Raw genomic sequence first — 22,896 nt, 5'->3', positions numbered from 1 at the left:
GCTCTTTAAAATGACAGGTCTTTGTGAGATTTCCTAAAATCTAACAATTAAAATGACTTTTAGAGAGATGGAAAAATGAAAAAAAAATTTCTTTATAACTGATTACAGCATCTGTAGTTAACTGACAGTAAATCTGTATAATAAAATTAATGAAATCTATTTTCTGAGCAAGAATCATTTAGTTTCCCTATAAATATAGTAAAATATATATATGTTTTCTAACAAACATAAATGCAGAATACATTATTGGAATGAATTACTTATGCCTAATAGAGGAAATTGTGTAGAAATGGAATCACCACAGTTGTCTTAACTGCACAAATACAATTACAATATTTGAAGAACAGAACAAAAAAAAATGGCTAAGAGGAAGCTAATACCCAAGAAAAGAACAGAAGTGTATTTTATGACTTTTAAGTTACCAGAAACTGAATATTTCATTCTTGGATGCTGAAATAATTTGCAAATATAATATAAAGATCATTGTCAGTGGTCTTTGATTAGAAACACAAAAGAAGCATTATAGGATTACAAATGATGTAGTTTTCAAAAAAGGGAAAAGAATGGAGCCTACAAATTATAGATCGTATATTTTACTTCAGTTCCTGACAAAATTCCACATTTTAATATTAAAGGAATGCTTAATGGTCTACTGGACAAGGAAACAAGAGGAAGTTAAGTGGTAAAATGGGTGGAATCCTGAGTCTGGAGTAGGAAGTTCAAAATCAGCCTCAGATACTGGCTATGTGACCCTAGGCAAGGTACTTAATCTCTATTAGCCTTAATCTACTGAAAAGGAAATAACAAACCATTCCAGTTTCTTTGACAAAATAAACAAACGAACAAACCCATGAACAATATTGGCATAAGAGTTGGTCACAGAGTTAGATACAAATGAACAACTAAACAACAAAGAAACATTGCATCAAGAACACATCATACCAGATTAACCTTACTTTTCTTTTTTGACAGGGTTAAATAAAACTGCTTAATCAGGGCAATGCTAGAAATGTAATTTACCTAGATTTCAGCAAAGAATATGATAATCTTCTAGTCTTATAGACTAGATGGGGTTGTGAGTGATATAGTTAGGTAATGCCTACTAGTTGAATGACAAGACCCCAAAATTAGTCATCAGTGGTTTAATGACAGCTAGAAAGGTCATCTCTAGTGGAATGCCTCCAGTATCCCAAATTCTTGAGGATTTAAAAGAGAGCTGCACAGAAGATTTGAACCAGCCAGGCTTTGTTCAAAGTAGTAGACTATTATAAGTGACATTTACAGGAAAACAATGTGGATTAGCTGGGGACCCTCAAAGATGGGAACATAGAAAGAAGAAGGCAAGGACAAGATAAGGATGCCAGGAAACAACTCACCCAACCTTCATACTAGAGTATCAGCCAAAATCTCCAGAACTAGTGTAGCATCTCAACTCTTAACTTGTGCAATGATAGACACCTCCAAAATGGAAGGGATTACATTGGGGAATCTGACAAAGCTGCTGATGCCATGACTTTAAGACCCTGGCAATCATCCCTAGGACTTGGTGTATAGTTAGATTTCACATTTTTATTAGGGGTGCTTTGAATGCTTGTATGGAGTGGATGCTTTACAGGAGGTGTAAGTTTTTCTTAGTGATTTCATACTTGTGATGTTTCTGGAAGGGATTACCAGTTAGTGAGAGTCCCTTGGAGGTGACAGGTTTTAGAAGAAAAGATTCTAGGCATGGAAGTTTCCAGAAAGGGGAGGAGTATGGGTCTATAACAGAGACAGCCAGGACTGGAAGAAATTTTCTGGACTGTGACACTCAAGGATCTGTGCTCTATCCAGTTTTATCAATGATTTAGATAAAATTTGGGGTTTTGATTAGTGTGTTACTTTAGTGTGTTTTGATTAGTGTGTTACTTTAGTGTGTAGATGTGTGTAGATCAATGAAAACTATAAGGGATAGATAAAATGTTGAATTAAAGAGAATACAAAAACATCTTGACATGTTTGAAGTTTGGTTTAAATCTCATTATTGTACAGTGGAAAGAACCAGATTGTGAAATTTGACCTTGAATTAGTTACTTAGCTCTCTGAGCCTTAGTTTTCCTCACCTTTAAAAATGAGCAAATGGAACTAGATGGAAATTTTTCAGCACAAAATTTATATAATCCCTTTAGAAGAAAAGATAAATTTAATATGAATAAATATGAGATTTCATATGTGTTACAAAACTAGATAATTGTTCATCTGATTTTTTTAAGTACTGCATTTACAATAGAAGTCAGAAATGTGATATGATAAACAAAGAAAAACTAATGAGATTTTTAGACTGCATTAAGAGAGGCATAATATCCAAAACAAGGGAGGTGATAATCTACTCCTATTCTTTCCTAATTAGATGATATTTTGAATAGTGTATTTAATTCTTGGCAACACCTTCCCAAAGGGTATGCTTCATGGAAAAGAAAACCCAAACAGGGGTGATGAAGAGCTTCAAGATACAGTCATGTCTGGGGTGGCTAGGTGGTGCAGTGGATAGAGCACCTACCCTGGCGTTCAAATCTGGCCTCAGGCACTTAATAATTACCTAGCTGTGTGGCCTTGGGCAAGCCACTTAACCCCATTTGCCTTGCAAAAACCTAAAAAAAAAAAGATACAGTCATGTCAGGATCAGTTGTCAGAGTGTTTGACCCATGAAGAGAAAACTTAGCAGAGACATGATATAGTTAGTATTTAAAGGATCAAACGTGCTTTCTTTGACTCCAGAAGGCAGTAGGTAGAAATTATAAAGAGGCAAATTCTGGTTTGATGAAAGGAACAACTTCCCAATAATTAAAGCTCATAATTATACAATCCTGCCAATTCAGAAGTACAGTGGGTTGCCTTGAGAGGTATAAGGGATTTGAACTAATTGGCCTTTCAGTCTCCTCCATCTCTGTTAATCTATGATTCTGTGAGATGATTAATGTACGAAATGTTACCTTAATCAAATTCCTACTGACCTGAAACCAGTGTCTCTTTGACTTCTTATTTAAGAAAATAAAGACTCCTTGACTCCTCTTATTTAAGGAAAGTTCTGTGTCTTCCTGCCCTGTATTTAAATTATTTTATTTTAAACTCCATTTCCTTCGGTACAAATCTGTTAGTATCAGTATGATTTCCTATCCCTAGAAATTCTTTGTGTTAGTCCAGTTGCAAGACTAGCTGTAGGCATTCTGACATGGGGAGCTGACCTGTAAAGAAAGAATAGAATTTCTACAGGCAGAGACCCGGATTGGGTCCTGAGACCTGGGAGAGGTGTCCTGAGATCCTGTGAGAGGAAAGAGCAAGGACTAGGAGGTGGCCAGGTGTAGGGAGACCTTGATAGAAGGTTAGCTCATCCAATCCAATTCGGCTAGAATGAGAGGTGCTTCTTGCAGAGGGCATGGGATGCCTACTACTGAGTTCAGACTTTATTTGGAAGGTATTCAGAGGAGATTGGTGGGGGGAGTATTAAATAAGTCATGGAACCAGCTTCAAAACTACCCATTTAAAAAGTGTACTTGCAAAGGAGCATATAGGATAGATTGGAGGTTGGAAAACTAGTTAAAAGAAGATTTCAACAGTCCTAACAAGGACCTGGGAACCTCGTTCTAATTCAAAGAGAAAATAAGAAACAGATCTAGAAACAGAAATTACAGAAGTCTAGGATTAGAGAGATATAGGGAAAGGTAATAAGTGACATTGAAGATTTAATCCTGAATGACTAATAGAAATGGGGAAATCCTGAGACAGAGCAGGTTTGGGGAAGGTTGCAGGGAATATTTTTCCAGGTTAAATGTTATCCATAAAACCCGTATTTTAAAAAAATTGAATTGTTTCTATACTTTATTTCTGTTTTCTTAATTTGTCTTTAGATACTTTCCTGCTATTTGGGGCTGGGGGGTAGGTTTAAGAATATTGAACTTTATGTGAACAAGCACTTTAACATATGGAATAAACACAGACTTAACATTTTCAATTTAAAACCAAAAAACAACCACAGAAATCAGAAAGAATGGTAACAGACTTCATGGCATTTGTCAAATGGGTCGTAAGAAAGATGAAATCAGAGATTTAGCTCAATTGCTAGACATATAATGGAGGAAAAAAAACCTGGATTGATTTCTAAAGTATAGTTAAGCTGGCACTTAATCCATGATTTTGATAATTTCCACTAAAATTCTAATATATAGTCATTTGTGAACTACATATTTTATCTACTATTTCCCATTTGTATGACTAACTTCTTATCATAAGACAATCTGAATATTTCATTATTGCCTTGAAGCACTGTGGAACCAAAGATAAAATATATTCTCAAAGACTTAAGTATTTCAGCAGTCATGAAGAACCAGATAGAGAAGCAAAATTAAAAATTAGTCAACATGAGCTAAAAATAAGTAGAATGGGGCATTTTATTGTTAACATGTCTACTTTGTGTATGTATGTGTATGTGAAAGAGTGAAATTATTATGGTACTTTTCTTCTGGTAGCTGTATAATGGAAATTTGTTAATTAAACTGTAAAGGAAGTGTGGTATTGTTTTGTTTTTGACGATTTTCAAAATGATATGTAGCTTTAAGGTTTTGCAAAGCACTTTCTATATGTTTTCTCTTTTGATCTTCATGACAGCCTTATAAGGTAGGTGCTGTTATTGTCCCCATTTTTTACAGATGACATGCCCAGTCCTTTATCTGAGTCAGGATTCAAACTTAGGGCTCTTGACTCCCAGTCTAACATTTTATCTACTGGGCCACACAGAAAAGCTGCAATATTGTACTAAGATAAAAATATTGCCTGTTTGATATTCTTTTGAACAACGTAGAAAGTCTGTATTTGTCACCTGTCCCAAGCAATGTGGCTGCTATTTTTGAAAATCATTTTTGGACCTACTGTTTCTTGGGATTATTCTATTAGAAGATAGACAGCAGAGATAGATGGTAAACCATGATAAATGAACCATGATGACTTAGGGAAATGAAAAACTAAAAAGATGTCTCTTTCTGTCTCCTGTGTAGTACTGTAATCCTGAAAGTTTCTTTTGAATAATAGAGTATGAAACTTAAAGTTGTTACAATCAGCAGGTACCCCTGTGGTTCACATTGCCTGAAAGATTAATAACAAACATAAAACAATGTTGAAAATGCTGAAGAATATAATAAAAGTGATGAAATGATGATTTTAAGTGGTAGTGACTTGCTATTTCAGAAAACAATTACATTATTTATCTGATCTTCCCTTTGTGTGATTAAAATATTTTCCACAAAGTAATATCATATTTTAAAAATCTTTTGATATTTTTGACCTTTTATTCTTCCAAGTGACTTATCTTTTCTAGCTCATTTTTTGGGGGGGTAATTTAATTGGTTGGTTGATTGGTACCAATTGGTACCAAAATGGTATCAATATGTTTGAGACAAGTTACAGTGCATCCGATTGTGGCTTGGAATGTTCTACCACATATTGGGCACAGATAGTCCATGTGAACATCTAGGGTGGGTTCTCTAAACTTATGGATATCAATACATAGATAAATGATACTTAATAATATAATTCTTTACTTATTTCTTGGCAAAAATGTTAGACAAGATGTTATGAAAATAGAGGAGTTGATCACTAAAGATGGCCTCAAAATAAAAAAGATGCTTTTCATTAAATGCTTTATTCTGCTGACTTTTTTTTAAGCAGCAATGTATTCCAGGAAACCTACACACCACACAAATTGATGAATTTTTCTACTTTCTTTTTTTCAGGAGCTTTTCCTCCCCTAATGGGCCAGAAGAAAGCCATTTCTAAGGAGATGACCCTCAATAATATGTGGCTATTTTTCATACAGTCCTTAGCATTTTTATCAGGCTATATGTGGTACAACATTCTACGGTATTTTTATCATTGCCTGTTCTAGAAATTGAATGGGACCTATGGACACCATAAGAGTTTAGGCTTTTGCAAATGTGCATTATATTACATGTGCAAATGAGAATATACGCAAGAAAAGGAAATTGGATGGCCAGCTTAATTTTTATTCCTCTTTGAGGAAATTTTAAAACTTTACTAAAAGTGAGAATCAGTAATATAATGATCTGCTAATGTATTTTAAGTAATTTCCATGTTTTTAAAAGGTATATTGTACCACAAACATGTAACACAAACATGCTATTGGGAGAAGAGGAGATCATGTCATCCTGGAAGACCAAGAGAAATTATATCACCACTGAATATACTTGGAAATTTAGTACAAGTTTAGAAAGCTTGATTTTCCTCCTATCCAGTAGTCTGTACTACCACAGTGTTCTAGAGATCCCTGGTTTCCACCAATTGAAATGATGTTGCTACTAACATTTCTGGGAGCAGCTGAGGCCTGCTACATAACTGTTTCTTGGTCATCATTTCCTTTTTTAAAATAAAGAAAAAAAACCATTCCTAAACACCTAAGTGAAATATAGTATCAGATATTCTCTATGGAAAAAGTCAGTGCTCATTAGGCATAATAGTACTAGGATGTGCTTACACAACAACAGAAACCAACCCTGGCCATCTCAGTCTCTACTTTGTGGAGTTGATTATCCACTATTGTGTTTACATGTGCTAGTGCTTTGCCATTTCCAAGGAGTGAAAAAAAGTCTTGTCATTTAATTTCTCATCTTTTGAATACATTTCATTGATTAATTATTATCTCTTGCAAAATGCACTTTTAAGAGCTGCAAATTCAGTGAAGGAAAATTCTATATCTTGAGATGGAGTGAATTTTTATGAAAAGTGGGTTTCTTGAGAGGCATTGCTGCCTCCGAAGGTTTACTTGCGCGCTGATGCTTATCAGCATAGTCACGCTTTGGGTACCACCACACCATTGTTGATGTGACAGTTACATAGCTCAGAAGTTTGGAGTTTGTTTTTTCCCATTTTGATGTTCTAACACTAAATACATTTGGGGATGGTTAAAAGAAGTTAATGCCAAACAACTACATATTCTGTTTAGGGAGAAAATAGACTAGTTAGATGATTAGAAAACTAATAATAGCTAGAGCCAGACACTGGCTTACAGTGATAGGAAGTTTTGTCTCCTATAATAAGGTACAAACCTAGCCCTCTAGATATCTGTACAAACAGCACTATTGTCACCATATCCAAAGTAGTAGCTAGTCTCAGAAGAAGGAATGTTAACTAGGAGACAAGCTGACATAAATACAACCTCTTTCTTCCAAAAGCTTTTAAAGTAGTCCAGTTCTTACTGATAGCTAGAAAGTAGAGTTGTTGTCATCCTGTTTGTGTGATTTACCTCATGATAGAATCACATTCTTTGTACAAAAGAACTACATCGGTACAAACTTTAAATGCCAGATGTTGAGCTACTGGGTATTTGTGGTTTGGAATTATAAAATTATTTTAGATCCACATAAGTCAACTGTAGTGTTCAGTCATTGGCAGTAGAGACTCCCCTGTTACCTCTGATCTCACAAATACCAATTCTAATAAGTAGTCTATAAGATAAAATTAAAGCTCAATATTTTTCATTTTAAATAAACCAAAAATAGAAAGATGTGAATTTCCCCTCAGTTTTGTGGGAAAGGTTAATTAACACCAAATATAAGCCCACAGCAGCTTCCTCCTGTAAGGAAACTCAGTGCATATGTAACAAAGAACATGAAGCAGTAACTGAAATACCTCATTGCCTGAAAGTACTGCTCCTGATCAGATGCAAAAATGTTGATGGATTGAGTTGGGGAAATGTTTCCATCTTTTTATGGAGGGCCCATTCCCAGTGACAGTGCGTCCATGGAGCCCAGCCCACCCTGGAGGCAGGACACAGCTAATTCTGGTGGCATCCCCTCCTTGTGCAGGCAACTCCCAGGAGACCCTCAAACCTGTCAGGAAATCTGTAGAGTGATTATTCTGATGGTTCCCCCTTCCAGGGTAATGTAGATATGACCATTTAAAAAAATCCTTTGTTCTGATATTCACTTGAAAATGAAAAGGTTTTCTATAAAGGGACAGTTATGTTCTTTAAATTATTGCACACATCAAAGAAGCTTCATCCTGGAATAGAATACTTTGCCTAGTAGTGGGTCAAACAGGACAAACCTGTGTGCCGGTTACTTACATTGTGGGTGTGGGCCATGTATAAACGGGCATGCAGTTGACCCTGTAGCTTTTTAAATTATTTTAAAGTGTATCTTTATCTCTTTTGTTTGTAAAACATGTTTATTTCTGAGCGCTGATTGATTGTAGTTTCCTTCTCAGTGAGTGGCATTCTCCTCCCTGCATCCAAGAATGTGAAAGGAGAATCAGTGTTCCTTCCTATATTGGTAATCAGGGTGTTTTCTGTTGTTTAAAAAAAACAAAATAAAAAAAAAAACAAACAAACCAAACTCTGAATAAAACCTTCCAGTTTGCAGTGTAGTTTTTGTGTGAAGGGGGTAGAAAATTCAAAGGACTCACATTTTATCAAGAGAAAACATTATAAAGTCTATAGGAAATAGTTCTTGTACTAGCTTTGGTTGTTTGGAGCCGATAACAGTCAGTTAGCCTGTGGAGCCTCACCACCTCTGTAGTTCACTAGGTCTCCCTAGATCACCTAGCCTAGATCACTGTGTTTGTCTAGAAACCCAACAATACTGAGGTTTGCTTTCTATTTGGAGGACCAGTAACTTGGTTTCAGTGACTACAAAAGTGATCTAAATACACCACTTGGCTGTAACTTGTAGAATCAGTTGTGTGGTGTTTTAGATACATTGCTGTGGAGAAACCCATTATCCAATGGAGGCTGAGGGGTAAATTGAAGCAAGTAATAAAGGTTTAAAGGGGAAATAGATTATCTATTACATTTAGTTAGGAGTTTCTAGACAGTGGATCTTTTTTTTAAAGATAGGTTGTATATTCAAGACAATAGGTTTGGGTAATTTCTTCATAAGAGCCAAATCTTTTTTATTACCTGGCTTTATGGATAATTGAAATTTACAAAATCTACTGCATCTATTAGTTTCAATCTCCTCCCTAGTCTAACCTTTAAACAGAAATGCTACTGTGTACAAAATTGACTGGTTTTATTTGTAGCTCTCCTGGTCATAGATTAGTAAATGTGTTATTGAGCAGCAAAGTGAGTAAAAAGCAACCGTAAGAGAAGAAACAACAAGCTTATAATCCCCAGACTGAGTAATCAATTCCTGAATATCCAAGAGTTGGCTGTATTAAAACTGTTCTCAAACTGTTTTATTAAATTGAAATCTTAAATCACCAAATGTAAACTTCTGCAGTACATCATTCTATAGTTGGGATTTGTTTTATGAATGTTCATTCTCCCCTGTATGGATTTGTCTTAGTAATTTTATGTTTTGACAATCACTTCACCGAACAGTTCTGTAATATTTAAAATTGGTTATAATAAATAATCTTCAATCATGATTAAGTAGGAGTTGGGTTTGTGTTGATATTTAAGAAAAAAATTATTTGCACTGCTAAATAGGAAGATTTAGTTATTTTTTTCTTTTTTCCTTTCTTTTTCTTAAATAAAAATGAAATGTACTTTACCATGATGATAGTATTCAGCTCTGGTTCACAGAGAGCAAAAAGTCAAAATGATCTGTTCTCTTGCCATGCAGCATTGTGAACCTTTGTGAACCTCACCTCTGTTAAAAAGAAAGGAACAGCCAAGTGCTGGACTTGGCCCCCAGGCACATTGGTTCAGTTTATGTATGAGTAGAGCAGAATGTGCTTGGGACCAAAACTACCTAAGTGGGGAATATCTAAATCACAAAGAAGCCTGGGGGTTCTTTGGAGCAGTCATTGGTTGGTGCTGTACTTAACATTTTGCACCATTCCCCAACATTGAGGAGCTGGGCCCTGGTAATAAACTGAGGGTGTTAAGACTGTTGGGGGAAGGTGATTGGAGCCATATGAAAGATACAATATGGATTTTTTTTTTTGCAAAATTACATATTTGTGGATTTTTACATTTAGTATTTTTTAAAACAGTTTAAAGAGCAAAATAAACTTGTATTCTCGTTGCAAAGTATGCACACATATATTTTGAATGGCTTTATTTTTATTGTGTACAACTGTTGAACACATAACTGTGATGCACAAATTCTTTACATGTTAAGGAAGTCTGCATTTGACAGTAACCTTTGTTTTATAATTGGGTAATGAAACAGTTATACATTGAACCACTGTTGTATTAAAATACATTTCTTTTAAGATTATTATAAAACTGTTTATTTTATAAAATAGATTTTAGTTTTCCTAATGCCATATTGTTTACTTTAGCCTATTTGACCTTTCCCTTTTCCTTGGTGTGTTATATTTGCATGTTGTTCTGTATGATAAGAATGAATGTAAAGGCTGTTGTGACTAACTTTTGTAAAGGGCTGGTCACATGTGGATCTGTTTTATTAATGCATTTTAAATGATTTTAGTATCCAGATCACCTTTTCAAAAATTTGGTGTTAATATCAACCCCCCCAAAAAAAACAAAAAAAGTCTTTTCTCAACAGAAACTAATAGCTGGCTCTATTTTTTTTAACTCTGCAAGAAAATAAAGTTGATTTTCAAGATAAAGGGCTTCTGATTTTTCTTAGTTGAATTTGATGTTTTGGTGTTGTATGGGTTTTGTTTTGGGGTTTGGGGGGATGGCTATTTTTTGCATTTTGAAGAAAGTTCATAATGTAAAAGTTGTAAATTGATTGCCCCAGGCACACTGAATAAGATAAGATGGCAAAATACCCTTCTAAAAAAAACCCATTTTTGTTTTTATTCTTCGCCTCTTATATTTCTCACATTTGTTCCATTCAGAGCTCTCAGGAGAATGAATTCTCATCACAAAAATTTCTTTTTAGTCAGGGGCTTTAAAAGATGAGAACTCATATAAAGGTGGTCTTGCACCTCCTTATGATTTAGAAAAATGAAACAATTCTTCCTGAAGAGCTTTATTAGCCGCTACTTTTCCCAATTTACTCCTCTTCTTCATCAAAGCCAAGCAAACTCTAAAAGTTTATCTCAGATTGGTTTGAAGGCTTGAAGTATCTCTCGGATTTCTTAGTTACAGTCTACAAATCTGAGCCCATTCAAAACTCTTGAGTGAACTGGAACTTTTTTGTTGCACAATCTACCCAAGGAGTGTGATGTTCAGTTCAGTCTACCTCTTCTTTTGGGTCAGGATTTAGGCCATTATTTGTGGGGAAAGAAAATGGAATTTTTGTCTTATGTAGATGTTTCTGTGAAAGGTGGAGAACAATTGGGGAAGGAGCCTGAAAACAATTACTAAAGCATGAAGAGATCTGATGCTGACCAGCCCTGTTGCTAATGAGTTTGGGGGAAAAAAGCCATTGTTTTTAATTCCCGCCTAAATATGAATGTTTGTTTTAAAAATGTTTGTTCCTGCTGAAAAAAAAAATGTATTTTTAAAAGGAAAAAAATCCCACTTTTGGCTATAAGATAAAGTCAGCTGTATGACCAGGTGCGACCATATCATAACATGCTGATATATAAATCAATAAATTTTTACCTCTCAGGATGTTGACTAATCTTTGTCATTTAGTACTTGTTTTTAGATCAGAGTCAAGGGACACACCATCAGTGGTTTGAGGCAATCAATAGCAAATCAGCACATTTATATTATGTGTAGATAGATAGTATGTGCGTTTTTGTGCGTGAATGTATGTCTATGGCATATATGTATATATATATACATGTTCAGTTGAGATCAAACTTGACCCTGGATAGTCAGATTATTTTTGTTCTTTGGAATAATACATTGTTGTTAAGTCCTTTAGTCATGTCTGACTCTGTGATTCCATGAACTTGTCTGAAGTGTTTTCTTGGCAAAGATCCAAGAATGGTTTGCCATTCTCTTTGTTTTCCCATTTCCCAGTTGAGGAACTGAGAAAAAGGTGAAGTGACTTCCCCAGGGTCACACAGCTAGTAAGTGTCTGACCCTGGATTTGAACTTAGATCTTTCAGTCTTTAGCCCTAGGGCCCCTTCCACTTGTACCTTGAGCTGCCCCATCCCTTAATCCGAAGGACTTGGGCTGGGGCGGCTAGGTGGCATAGTGGATAAAGCACTGGCTTTGGAGTCAGGAGTACCTGGGTTCAAATCCGGTCTCGGGCACTTAATAATTACCTAGCTGTGTGGCCTTGGGGAAAGCCACTTAACCCCATTTGCCTTGCAAAAACCTAAAAAAAAAACAAAAAAAAAGAACTTGGGCCCTCACTGAGAGTAGCCACCAAATGGTCCATTCCCACTAATAATTGATTTCCTGAGAATTGAATAGTTCTACTTGTTCACCAAAAGTGAATTCTCAGAAGAGTTAAAAATATTAATTCCAAAACACATAACCAGTCTTTTTTTAAAAAAAATGAAACTTTTGGATTTCCAAATGAATTTTTTTTGTATTTTTTTTTTGCAAGGCAATGGGGTTAAGTGGCTTGCCCAAGGCCACACAGCTAAGTAATTAAATGTCTGAGGTCAAATTTGAACTCAGGTCCTCCTGACTCCAGGGCTGGTGCTCTATCCACTGCACTACCAACCGCCCCAAATGAATTTGTTTTTAAAAGTAAAGAGCAATTAATAGTTATCTATGAGGCATTTTCCCAGAAGTCTTATATAATTAAATAAGGTATTCATCTCTCAAGCACTTACAATATGCCTGGCCTTGTGCTAAATGCTGGACATAGAAATATGAAAGGAGGAGACCCCCCCCAAAATAGTACCAAGTCAAGGTATTTGGAACTGGAAATCACTGGAGGGCTGAGTAGAGAGGAAAGTGGGGTGGGGGGAGATTCTCATTTTATGCAATCAGCAGTAGTATTGATTTCATCCCAGGTCCCAGAATTGGTGGAAGGGGGCAGTGGTCAGGGCTTGGGCAGGGGGACATCTGGCAGGGACACAGGATGAAAGGATGGGCTGGTCTGACCGTCTGATCCTCAGATGGGGACAAAGAAAGACTTTAAACCCTTGTTACGAATACCCTTCAGAACATTTAGAATAAGATGTTCAGAAAGGAGGGCATTCCAAGGACCCATTTACTTCACTTAGCATTTTTGTAAAGAACTGCCCTGGTGGTTCTTGTTGTTTTAGCCTGGACTTGTCAGAAGCCTGGCTTTGGATTTTGCCAGCTCTGTAACCCTGGACAAGTCATCTCCTTGAGCCTTGGTTTCCTTTGCAAAAGGAGAAGACTTGGAGCATTTGACAGGGTTTTTGTGAGGAAAGTGATTTGTAAACTGTAAATGCAATGAGCTGATAAAATGAGAAACCAATAGGGATAATGGGAGTGTATTGAAGTAGAAGAAAATAATATGGTAAAAATTACTAGAACAGGATTAATACAGATTTTTCAGCCTTGCTAAATCCAAGGATCTTTATGTTGGAAAGGATCTTAGAATCCATACAGTCCAGCCCTGCCATTGGTGATAACCTGGATTTGAATTTAGATATTTCTGACTTCAGCCCCAGGACTCCCTCCATTGTACCCCCAAGCTGCCCCATCCTTTGATCAGAAGGACTGGAGCCTCCACTGAGAGTCTGCTGCCTCAAGAGAAGATTTGTACCACTTGACAGGGCTTTTGTAAACTGTAAAATGGGAAATATACAATGGGAAGCAGTCCATCTTCTGGTTGAAAACTTCCAGTGACCAAGAGCCCACAATCAGCAAGCTGTACTACCAAGAATACAAAGAAAACCCTAATCTCTCTTATGACCTCCTGACTCCTCTCCATCTGCCCCCTGGACATCTATAACTGGATCTATCATCTGTTGATGCAATAACTTCAGATTCATTATATTCAAAACTGAACACTTTTCCCCCTCCTTTTCCTAACTTTTCTGCTACTGTCAAAGGCACCACTCTCCCAGTGACCTAGATTGGACACCTAGGAGTCATCCTAATCTCACCCCCAACCCATTTCTAATCTGTTTCTAAATCTTGCTGATCCTACCTTTGAAATATCTCTTGAAAATGTGTTCTTCTCTCTTGTAAATTTGCTATCATCATGGTTCAGGCTTCCATCATAGCACATCTAGACTATTACAATAACCTGTGGTTGGTCCCTATCTCAACTCTCTTCCCACTCCAGTCCATCCTCCTTTCAAAATTTGTCAAATTGCCCTTTCTTACAGTATAAGTCTGCCTCCATCACACACCCCAATTCAATCAACTTGAGACCCCTGTTTGGCTTTTAAAGCCCTTCATCACTTAGCCTTTTCTTCCCTGCTGGGCAGGAACACAAGCCTCACAGTTCATCTCGGCACTACAGGCATTTTCTTTTCCCTTCCTCCTCACTGCCATTAACCTGGCTTTCTAGAATTGGCCAAAGCTCCTTTCCTGATCCCCATTAATACTAGTACCTTCTCTTCTTAGAAATGTGTTGGAGTCAGCTCAAACAGCTTCAGAGAATTGTTTATTAAATTTTCAGTATGAGCATTAACTCTTTAGAAATGAGCAAATACTACAGGGTTTGATTTATTATTTATTGTCTAGAATTAAAAGAAAATATTAATAGTGCAAATTAAACTTAAATATATGTCTTGCTTACATTTATTTTTCAGAGCGCCAGATGTTAACCATTTCCAAGTAGTAAAGTTAGGAAAGAAATTCATTTCAAGTATTGAAATATCCCCATACCTGGAAAGAATGGAAATGGAAGATTGACCAATAAACCTGTCCCAGAGTAGGTGAAGGGGAAAGGGGTAACACATACAAAGGCCAAAACCTGGAGCCAAATTGTGCAGGGTTTAAATGTCAATGAAGTTTATGTTAATCCTAGAAATAAAAAGGAGTTATTAGAGTTTATTGAGTAAGAGAATGACTGGTCAGATCTGTGCTTGTAAAATTCCAATTGAAAAGTCATTGATAATCAATAGGGGGATGGGTCTCACATTAAAAGGAATTGGGAAAGGTTTCCTAGAGAAGATAGAATTTGTTTTGTGACTTAATGACAACTGGATCTCAACAAATTAGCCAAGACCAAAATGGTAGAAAAAGAGGCCAGAATTATTCCATTTTCTTATTTATTTTCCCACACAACTATGATTAGAAAAATTAAGAAAAATTTTTTTTCTTTATAACTAAAGTGCTCTTTCCAGGTCACCAATAATCTCTCTCTCTCTCTCTCTCTCTCTCTCTCTCTCTCTCTCTCTCTCTCTCTCTCTCTCTCTCGTAGGTTTGTGCAAGACAGTGGGGTTAAGTGGTTTGCCCAAGGCTACATAGGCAAGGCAATTATTAAGTGCCTGAGATCAGACTTGAACTCAGGTCCTCCTGACTCCAGAAGAGGTGCTCAATCAACTGTACCACCTAGCTGCCCCCATCAATAACCTCTTAATTGTTTAACCCAGTCTTTCTTGAGTCCTAATCCTGCTTCATCATCTGCTATTGCTTTATATTGATGATCACACCTTCAAATCTCTTTTCCCTTCCAATCTGGGGCTGTTCTCTTCCTAACTCTCCAAGCTCTACTTGAAATCTCTAGGTGACATCGTTCTCCTCTCTCCATGTTGGAATCCTCCAGGTCTCTGTTCTTAAATGTTCCTCTCTGGACACTCTATCCCTTGGTAATCTCACTTGCTCCCATAGATTCAATTATTATGTGAATTTTATATATGACCATATTATATATTCTTCTTCCCAGATGACCCTAAATATATATTAACCAGGAGTGCTCAGCCCACCGAAGGTAGGGGAGACTTCTAAGGTTTGTCCTGTGTACCTAGAACAGAACTCTGGGGCTCTGACCACATTCAGATCTGATCACAGTCTAGGCCCCCCATAGAACAGCAGGGCCCCCCCCCCCACCTCAGCCCCCTGACAGAGGGGTGTGCTTGTGGTCATTCACAGACTAGGAGGGAAGTCAATGCTTCACACACTGAGATCCTTGTGGGGGTGTCCCAATAATACTCAAAAGCTCAGGAAGCACCCCAAACCAGGCACAGGCTGGAGAAATGAGTAAACAGAGAAAAAAAAGGAACACCATTGAGAAATATATTGTCTATGATCCCAAGAAGGATCAAAATACTCAGTTTGAAGATGAGGAAGTACAAGCTCCTGCATCTAAAGACTCCAAGAAAAACAGAAATTGGGCTCAGGCTATGACAGAGCTCAAAAAAGATTTTGAGGCATGCGTGCGGAGGCCGGGCGGCCCCATGACCCAGCGTGGCAGGCCTTCCCCTCCCCCCGGCCTCGCATGGGCCCCGGGAGCCACGGGACAGCGTGGCGGAGCTGCCATGGAAGTGAAGGATGCCAATGCTGCTCTGCTCAGCAGTTATGAGGTTTTCCAGGTACTTGCTGATCTGAAAGAGCAGCAGAAAGAGAGTGGGAAGAACAAACACATCTCAGGCCAACAGAACCTGAACACAATCATGTATGAGACCATGAAGTACCTGTCCAAGACACCCTGCAGGCACCAGAACCCAGAGATCCTCAGAGAATTCCTCGTAGCCATGAAAAGCCACAAGCTAACCAAGGCGGAAAAGCTGCAGCTGCTGAACCACAGACCGATGACTGTGGTGGAGATCCAGCTGATTTTGGAAGAAAGTGAAGAAAGATTGACAGAAGAGCAGATCAAGGACCTCCTGCAGACTGTCACCAGCATCCTCCCTGGGGACCCTGAAGCCGAAGAAGCCAGAGAACATGGCGATGGATGAAGGGGACCCAGAGTAACTACCAGCTCCAGGCCCGGGCTCCAGACAGACAGCGGGTTAAGAATCTAAAAGATTTTCAGAACTGTTTAGTCTCACCCCAGAATGCCAGTGCTGTACCATGTCCATTAAAGAAGCCCCCTCCTGGGTACCAGGAAAACACTCATGTGGGGAAGACCATGGTGAGGATGGGCATTATTGAGGGAGAGCCATCAAGGGCAGCCAGCTGAGAAGGGAAGGATGGGAACCCCTTTGGGTCCAAAGTTCTTTTTCTCTCCTTCCAGCCCCAACATGAATATCTCCTCTCAGTTGGTGGGGGTTCTCCTTATGCCTCCAGGTCACTGCCATCTGAAATGCTTTCATTTGCCCCCTCCCCCCAAAACTCTTGTTTCCCAATACTGTGGATGGGGGAGCTGCATCTCTCTTGGGGCTGTTTGGCTGGGTTATGTTATTATTCTGTTAGAGAATCATAAAGAAGGAAAAGAAGAAATGAATAATTCAAAAAAAGCCATTCTTCTCAGCGTGCCAGTTGAATAAATTCAGCCAGCTTGATCTTAAAAAAAAGATTTTGAAAATCAAGTAGGAGATAGAAGAAAAATTGGGAAAAGAAATGAGAGAGATGCAGGAAAAACATGAAAATGAAGTCAGCAGCTTAGTCAAGGAGATTCAAAAAATGCTGAAGAAATAACATGTTAAAAACCAGCTTAGGTAAAATGGATAAAACAGTTCAAAAATTTATCGAGGAGAAGAATGCTTTAAAAAGCAGAATTGGCCAGATGGAAAAGGAGATAAGAAAGCTCTCTGAGGAAAACAAATTCCTCAGATGTAGAATGGAGCTAAAGGAAGCTGATGACTTTATGAGAAGTCAAGACACAATACTTCAACTCCAAAAGAATGAAAAATTAGAAGAAAATGTGAAACATCTCATTGAAAAAAACAACTGATCTGGAAAACAAATTCAGGAAGGATAATTTTAAAATTATTGGGATAACTGAAAGTCATGATCAGGAAAAGAGCCTTGACCTCATTTTTAAATAATTGCTACAGGAAAATTGACCAGATATCCTAGAAGCAGAGGGCAAAATAGAAATTGAGAGAATCCACTGACCTCCCCTGGAAAGAGATCCAAAAAAATAACCCCCAGGAATATTATAGCCAAGTTACAGAACTCCCAAATCAAAGAGAAAATATTACAAGCAGCCAAAAGGACACAATTCAAATATTGTGGAGCTACAGTCAGGATCACACAGGACTTAGCAGCAACTACATTAAGGGCTTGTAGGGCTTGGAATATAATATTCTGTAATGCAAAAGAGCTTGGAATGCAACTGAGAATCAACTACCCAGCAAAACTGAACATCCTCTTCCAAGGGAAAAGATGGACTTTCAATGAAACAGGGGACTTTCAGTTGTTCCTGTTGAAACAACCAGAGCTGAACAGAAGGTTTGATCTTCAAATACAGGACTCAGGAGAAGTACAGAGAGCAGAGGAGAAAGGTAAAATATGAGGGACTTAATGATGATGAACTACATGTATTCTTACATAGAAAAATGATACTGACAATACTCATAAGAAACTTCTCATTTAATAGAGCAAGTAGAAGGCGCCTTTATAGATGAAGCACAGGAAAGAGCTGAATTTGAAGATAAATATACTGTAAAAATGGAGTCAGTGGCTAAAAGGGAAATGTACTGGGAGTAAGAGAAAGGAGAGGTGGAATAGGATAAGATATTTCAAATAATATTTATTTTTATTGCAATGAGCTATTGCAATGATATGGAAGGGGGAAGGCAAGGGGGAATGAGGGAACCTTTGCTCTCATCAGAGGTGACTCAGAGAGGAAACAGCATATGCATGCACTCAATGGGGTATAGACATCTGGAGTAAAAAGGAGAGAAGCAGGACAGGGGAAAGGGGGGAATGTGGGTAATGGAGGAAAAGGTGGATTGTGGGGGAGGATGGTGATATATAAAACATTTTCATTTTTACTTCTTGCAAGGGGCTGGGATTGGGTGGTCTGTTGGGGATCACAGGGCCAGGTGGTTGCTGGGCCTCAGGGTTGGGCCACTGAGCTACCCTATAGAACATTTTAGAAGAGGGACAGAGTGAAAGGAGAGAGAAAATATAGTATATGATAGTGGGGAGGTATGGATGGAAGGAATTGTGATCAGTAACAATTGTGGAAAAATATGAAATTAGCTTTTGTGATGGACTTATCATAAAGAATGTGTTCCACCTGAGAGAGCTGGTGGTGTCAGAACACAGACTGAAGCACATTTTTTTCCTCTTTCTTTTACTTTATTTCTCATTTTTTTTGGGGGGGTGGTATTATGTTTACTCTTAAACAAGAATATTTTAGTAATGTATAAAAAATCACATGTACAAAAATAAGTAACTAAATATACATATATATATATATATATATTTTTTTTTAACCAGACCCAGTTTCCCCTGGGATCAGATCAGCATATTACTTACTTCTTGAGCATTACCATAGATATTCAACAAACTCTAGACAAAACAGAACCCACTTTCTCAGCAAATGTAGTTCTTTTTCCAACTTCACTAAATCCATTGATGGCCTCACTATTCTTCCAGTCATAAAGTTTGAAACCTTAGAGTAACTTTTGAGTCTTCCATTTCCCTTACCTCCAATATCCAATAGATGCCCAACTTCTGTTGATATTATCTCCATATTATTTCTCACATCTATCCCTTCCTTTTCACTTATACTGCTAGCAACCTAATTCACACCTCTATTACTTCTTCCCTAGTTACCTAATGGCAGTTAGGTGACATGGTAAACAGAGTACCTAGTTTGAAATCAGAAAGACTCTTTGTGAGTTCAAATCTAGCCTGTGACCCTGGGCAAGTCACTTAATCCTAATTAAAAGAGTTCATTGTCTATAAAAATAGGAACTAGAGAAGGAAATAGTAAACCAACTCTAGTAACTTTGCCAAAAAAAATCCAAACTGGGTCACAAAGATTCAGGGATGACTAAACAACAACAAAGCCTATTAATTAATCTTGCTGTCTCTAATCTCTTCTCCAATACAGGTCCAAAATATTCTCCATATCGTGATATGTCCATATCATTCCCCTGCTGAATGTTCCTCCCTCTCACTTTTCAGGGATTTAGCAAGAATACTCTTTCCTGGCTCTCCACTTGTTCCAAATCTTAACTAGCCTCTGGTTTATGCAATCTCCCAGAACAATGGCCTCCAACTCAAATAGAAACAGATCTCTAAGAATGCATATTGATTAGAAAGCCAGAAGTTAACATTTTCTATTGAATTTTTTATTTTGTTTATTAAACATTTCCCAATTATATTTTAATCTGATTTGGTTACAATCCCGCCCCCAGAGCATTGCTGTGTCCCTCAACCAATTGGATGATCATGTTTTTGTTCTCAAAGAAAACCAAGACATCAGGGAGATGCTGTGACAAGCATGTGAATTGGATTTGAGTGAGGGGATGCTGTACTAAGTCTCTAGCCTCACTTTCTCCTCCAGAGCCATCTGGGTCCAGAGGCAAGATATGAATTAGGTTGACTCTGGATGTGAGGCAGTCAGGATTAAATGACTTACCCAAGGTCACACAGCTAGTAAGTGTCAAGTGTTTGAGGCTGGATTTGAATTCAGGTTCTCCTGACTTCAGAACCAGTGCTCTATCCACTATGCCACCTTGGGACAACAATTGAAACAGATTTCCTTTCATTGTCACTCCAGCGCATCTAAGGCCTTTCAATGACTATTGACATCTAATCTAAAATCTTCAATTGATTGATTGACTAAGATACACTCTTGCCTAATTAAAGTTTGAAGACATAGAATTATATTTAACTTTAAGTGGGATGTTGCAGACTGACCCCTAACTTTATAGTTGCAAAATATATTCCTCTCATTATCTCTTTCATAACTCATTATCTCTTCTATAAACATTCAGATAGTCTTTAACTCTGAGCTAAAATGTTGAAGAAATGAGACGAGATAATGTACATGACAACTTACCACTAACTGGTGTATAAATCTGGGAGAATTCACTGTTCTTTAGTAAATGAGGATGACTATCATAGCCATTAAGGAAAGTTACTGAAAATGTCACTTAAACATAATACTTGCCATCCATCCCTGTTTTAGAGGAAAATAAGGGAAGAGAGAGGATTAGGTAAATTGTAAATATAAGGATTTTCTCAGCAGTTAAAGAAGCTGGATGCTTTTTGCTTCTATCTCTTCCTTTCACTCTGTCTCACATGAAGAGGTAGCCCTTCTCCTTGCCAAGGCAAACTCTTCTACATGCACATGTGATCCCATTGCCCAACTTTATCAGTAAATTGCTTCCTCTATCATTCCCACTCTCCTATTAATCTTCAACCTCTTTCTGTCTCAGGCTTGATAATAAGAAAGTAAATTTTAGTGAAGCACATGGATTTTTAATTAAATCAAACAATGCCTTCTTTCCATAATGTTCTATTTTTAGATCCTACTCATGAGGTCATTTGTTTTTAACTAATTAATTAATTTCCCCAATTATACATAAAGATAGCTTCCAACATTTACTTTTGTAAAGTTTTCTCCTTCCCATCCTTCTCTTCTCCCACACCCTAAGATAGCAAGTACTTTTACATAGATCATATAAGGATAATCATCTTATACATATTTCCATATTAGTCATGCTTTGAAAAAGAATCTGAACAAAAGGAAGAAAAACAAAACAAAAAATTAAAATAGTGAAAATAGCATGCTTTGATTTGCATTCATCCATAGTTTTTTCCTCCGGATGTGGATGACATTTTCCATCACAAATCTTTTAGAATTCTCTTTGATCACTCAGTTGCTGAGAAAAGCTAAATCCATCATAGGTGATCACTGTACAATGTTGCTGTTAGTGTGTACCATGGCCTCCTAGTTCTGCTCACTTCACTGAGCATCACTTAATGAAGGTGTTTTTTGAAATCTGCCTGTTCATAATTTCTTATAGCACCATTATAATTCTATTATATAAATATATCACAATTTGCTCAGCCTTTCCTCAATAGATGGATATCTCCTCAATTTCCAATTCTTTGCCACCACAAAAAGAGCTGCTGGGAATATTTTTGTATATGTGAATCTTTTCCCCTGTTTTATGGTCTCTTTGGGATTCAGACCTGGTAGTGATTTTGTTGGATAAAAAAGTGCACAGTTTTATAGCCCCATGGGCATAGTTCCAAATTGCTTTCCAGAATGGTTGGATCAGTTCATTATACCATCTCTGAAAAAGACAGTCATCTAAAGAGAATCTCTGACTCCTTTACAATTTGGTTGTTTTTAGGTTTGTTTTTTTTTTTTGCAAGGCAATGGGGTTAAGTGGCTTGCCCAAGGCCACACAGCTAGGTAATTATTAAGTGTCTGAGACCGGATTTGAACCCAGGTACTCCTGACTCCAAGGCCGGTGCTTTATCCACTACGCCACCTAGCTGCCCCTCCTTTACAGTTTTTGAGACTATTGATCCTCCTTTCCTCCTTGATACTAGTCTCTTCTGTCAAGTTTTTCCCTACTGCCATCTCCTGGTTCTCCTACCTTTCTGTCAATTGCTTCTAAGTCTCTTTTGATGTATCATCATCCAAGTCATCCCCCTACTTACACTAGGTATCTCCAAAGCTTTGTACCATATTATTTTTTGGTTGATCTTACCAGTTCCCATGGATTCAGTTATCATCTCTATCCTGATAATTCTCAGTTCTCTTTAGATAGTTCTAGACTCTTTTTTGGCAAGGCAATAGGGTTAAGTGACCTGCCTAAGATCACACATCTAGATAATTATTAAGTGTCTGAAACCAGATTTGAACTCAGGTCCTGCTGACCCAAGGGCCGATCAGTGCTCTATCCACTCTGCCACTTCACTGCCCCTCCTAGACTCTTTCTTGACCTCACATCTACCAACTGCCAATTAGACATCTTTAATTGAATGTTCTGTACAAGTCTCAAACTCAATATGTTTAAAACTGAACTCAGTATCTTTCCTCTAAAATCTTCCCCTCTTCCTAATTTTCCTATTATTGTTAAGGATAAACACGATCTTCCCAGTCACTCAGGATTACAACTTTCTATCATTCTAGACTCATCATTCTTTTTCACCTTTTCCTACATCCTATATCCAGTCTTATTTCATATATACTTTCCCCCTAACATTGACACTGGTGCAGGACTTTATCACCTCACACCAGGACTGTTGCAATAGCCTTTTGATTTGTCTCTGGCTCAAATCTCCTCCCCTC

At 37.5% G+C, this 22,896-nt stretch overlaps 1 protein-coding gene and 1 pseudogene across 1 annotated transcript in view; both read left to right on the top strand.

Annotated features, from left to right (window-relative positions):
* LPGAT1 (lysophosphatidylglycerol acyltransferase 1) overlaps positions 1 to 11,511 on the top strand; it is a 77,096-nt gene extending 65,585 nt beyond the window's left edge. The window contains exon 7 of the mRNA XM_074222611.1: positions 5,763 to 11,511. Within this exon, the coding sequence (XP_074078712.1) occupies positions 5,763 to 5,914 (152 nt within the window). The 3' untranslated portion in view covers positions 5,915 to 11,511. The remainder of the gene's footprint in view (positions 1 to 5,762) is intronic.
* Positions 11,512 to 16,218: 4,707 nt separating this feature from the next.
* LOC141511155 (DNA-directed RNA polymerase III subunit RPC9 pseudogene) lies at positions 16,219 to 18,340 on the top strand (annotated as a pseudogene).
* Positions 18,341 to 22,896: the final 4,556 nt, after the last annotated feature.

Source organism: Macrotis lagotis, chromosome 2, assembly GCF_037893015.1.
Source record: "Macrotis lagotis isolate mMagLag1 chromosome 2, bilby.v1.9.chrom.fasta, whole genome shotgun sequence".
Taxonomy (NCBI): Eukaryota; Metazoa; Chordata; class Mammalia; order Peramelemorphia; family Peramelidae; genus Macrotis; species Macrotis lagotis.
This window is presented reverse-complemented; position numbering and strand designations above follow the sequence as displayed.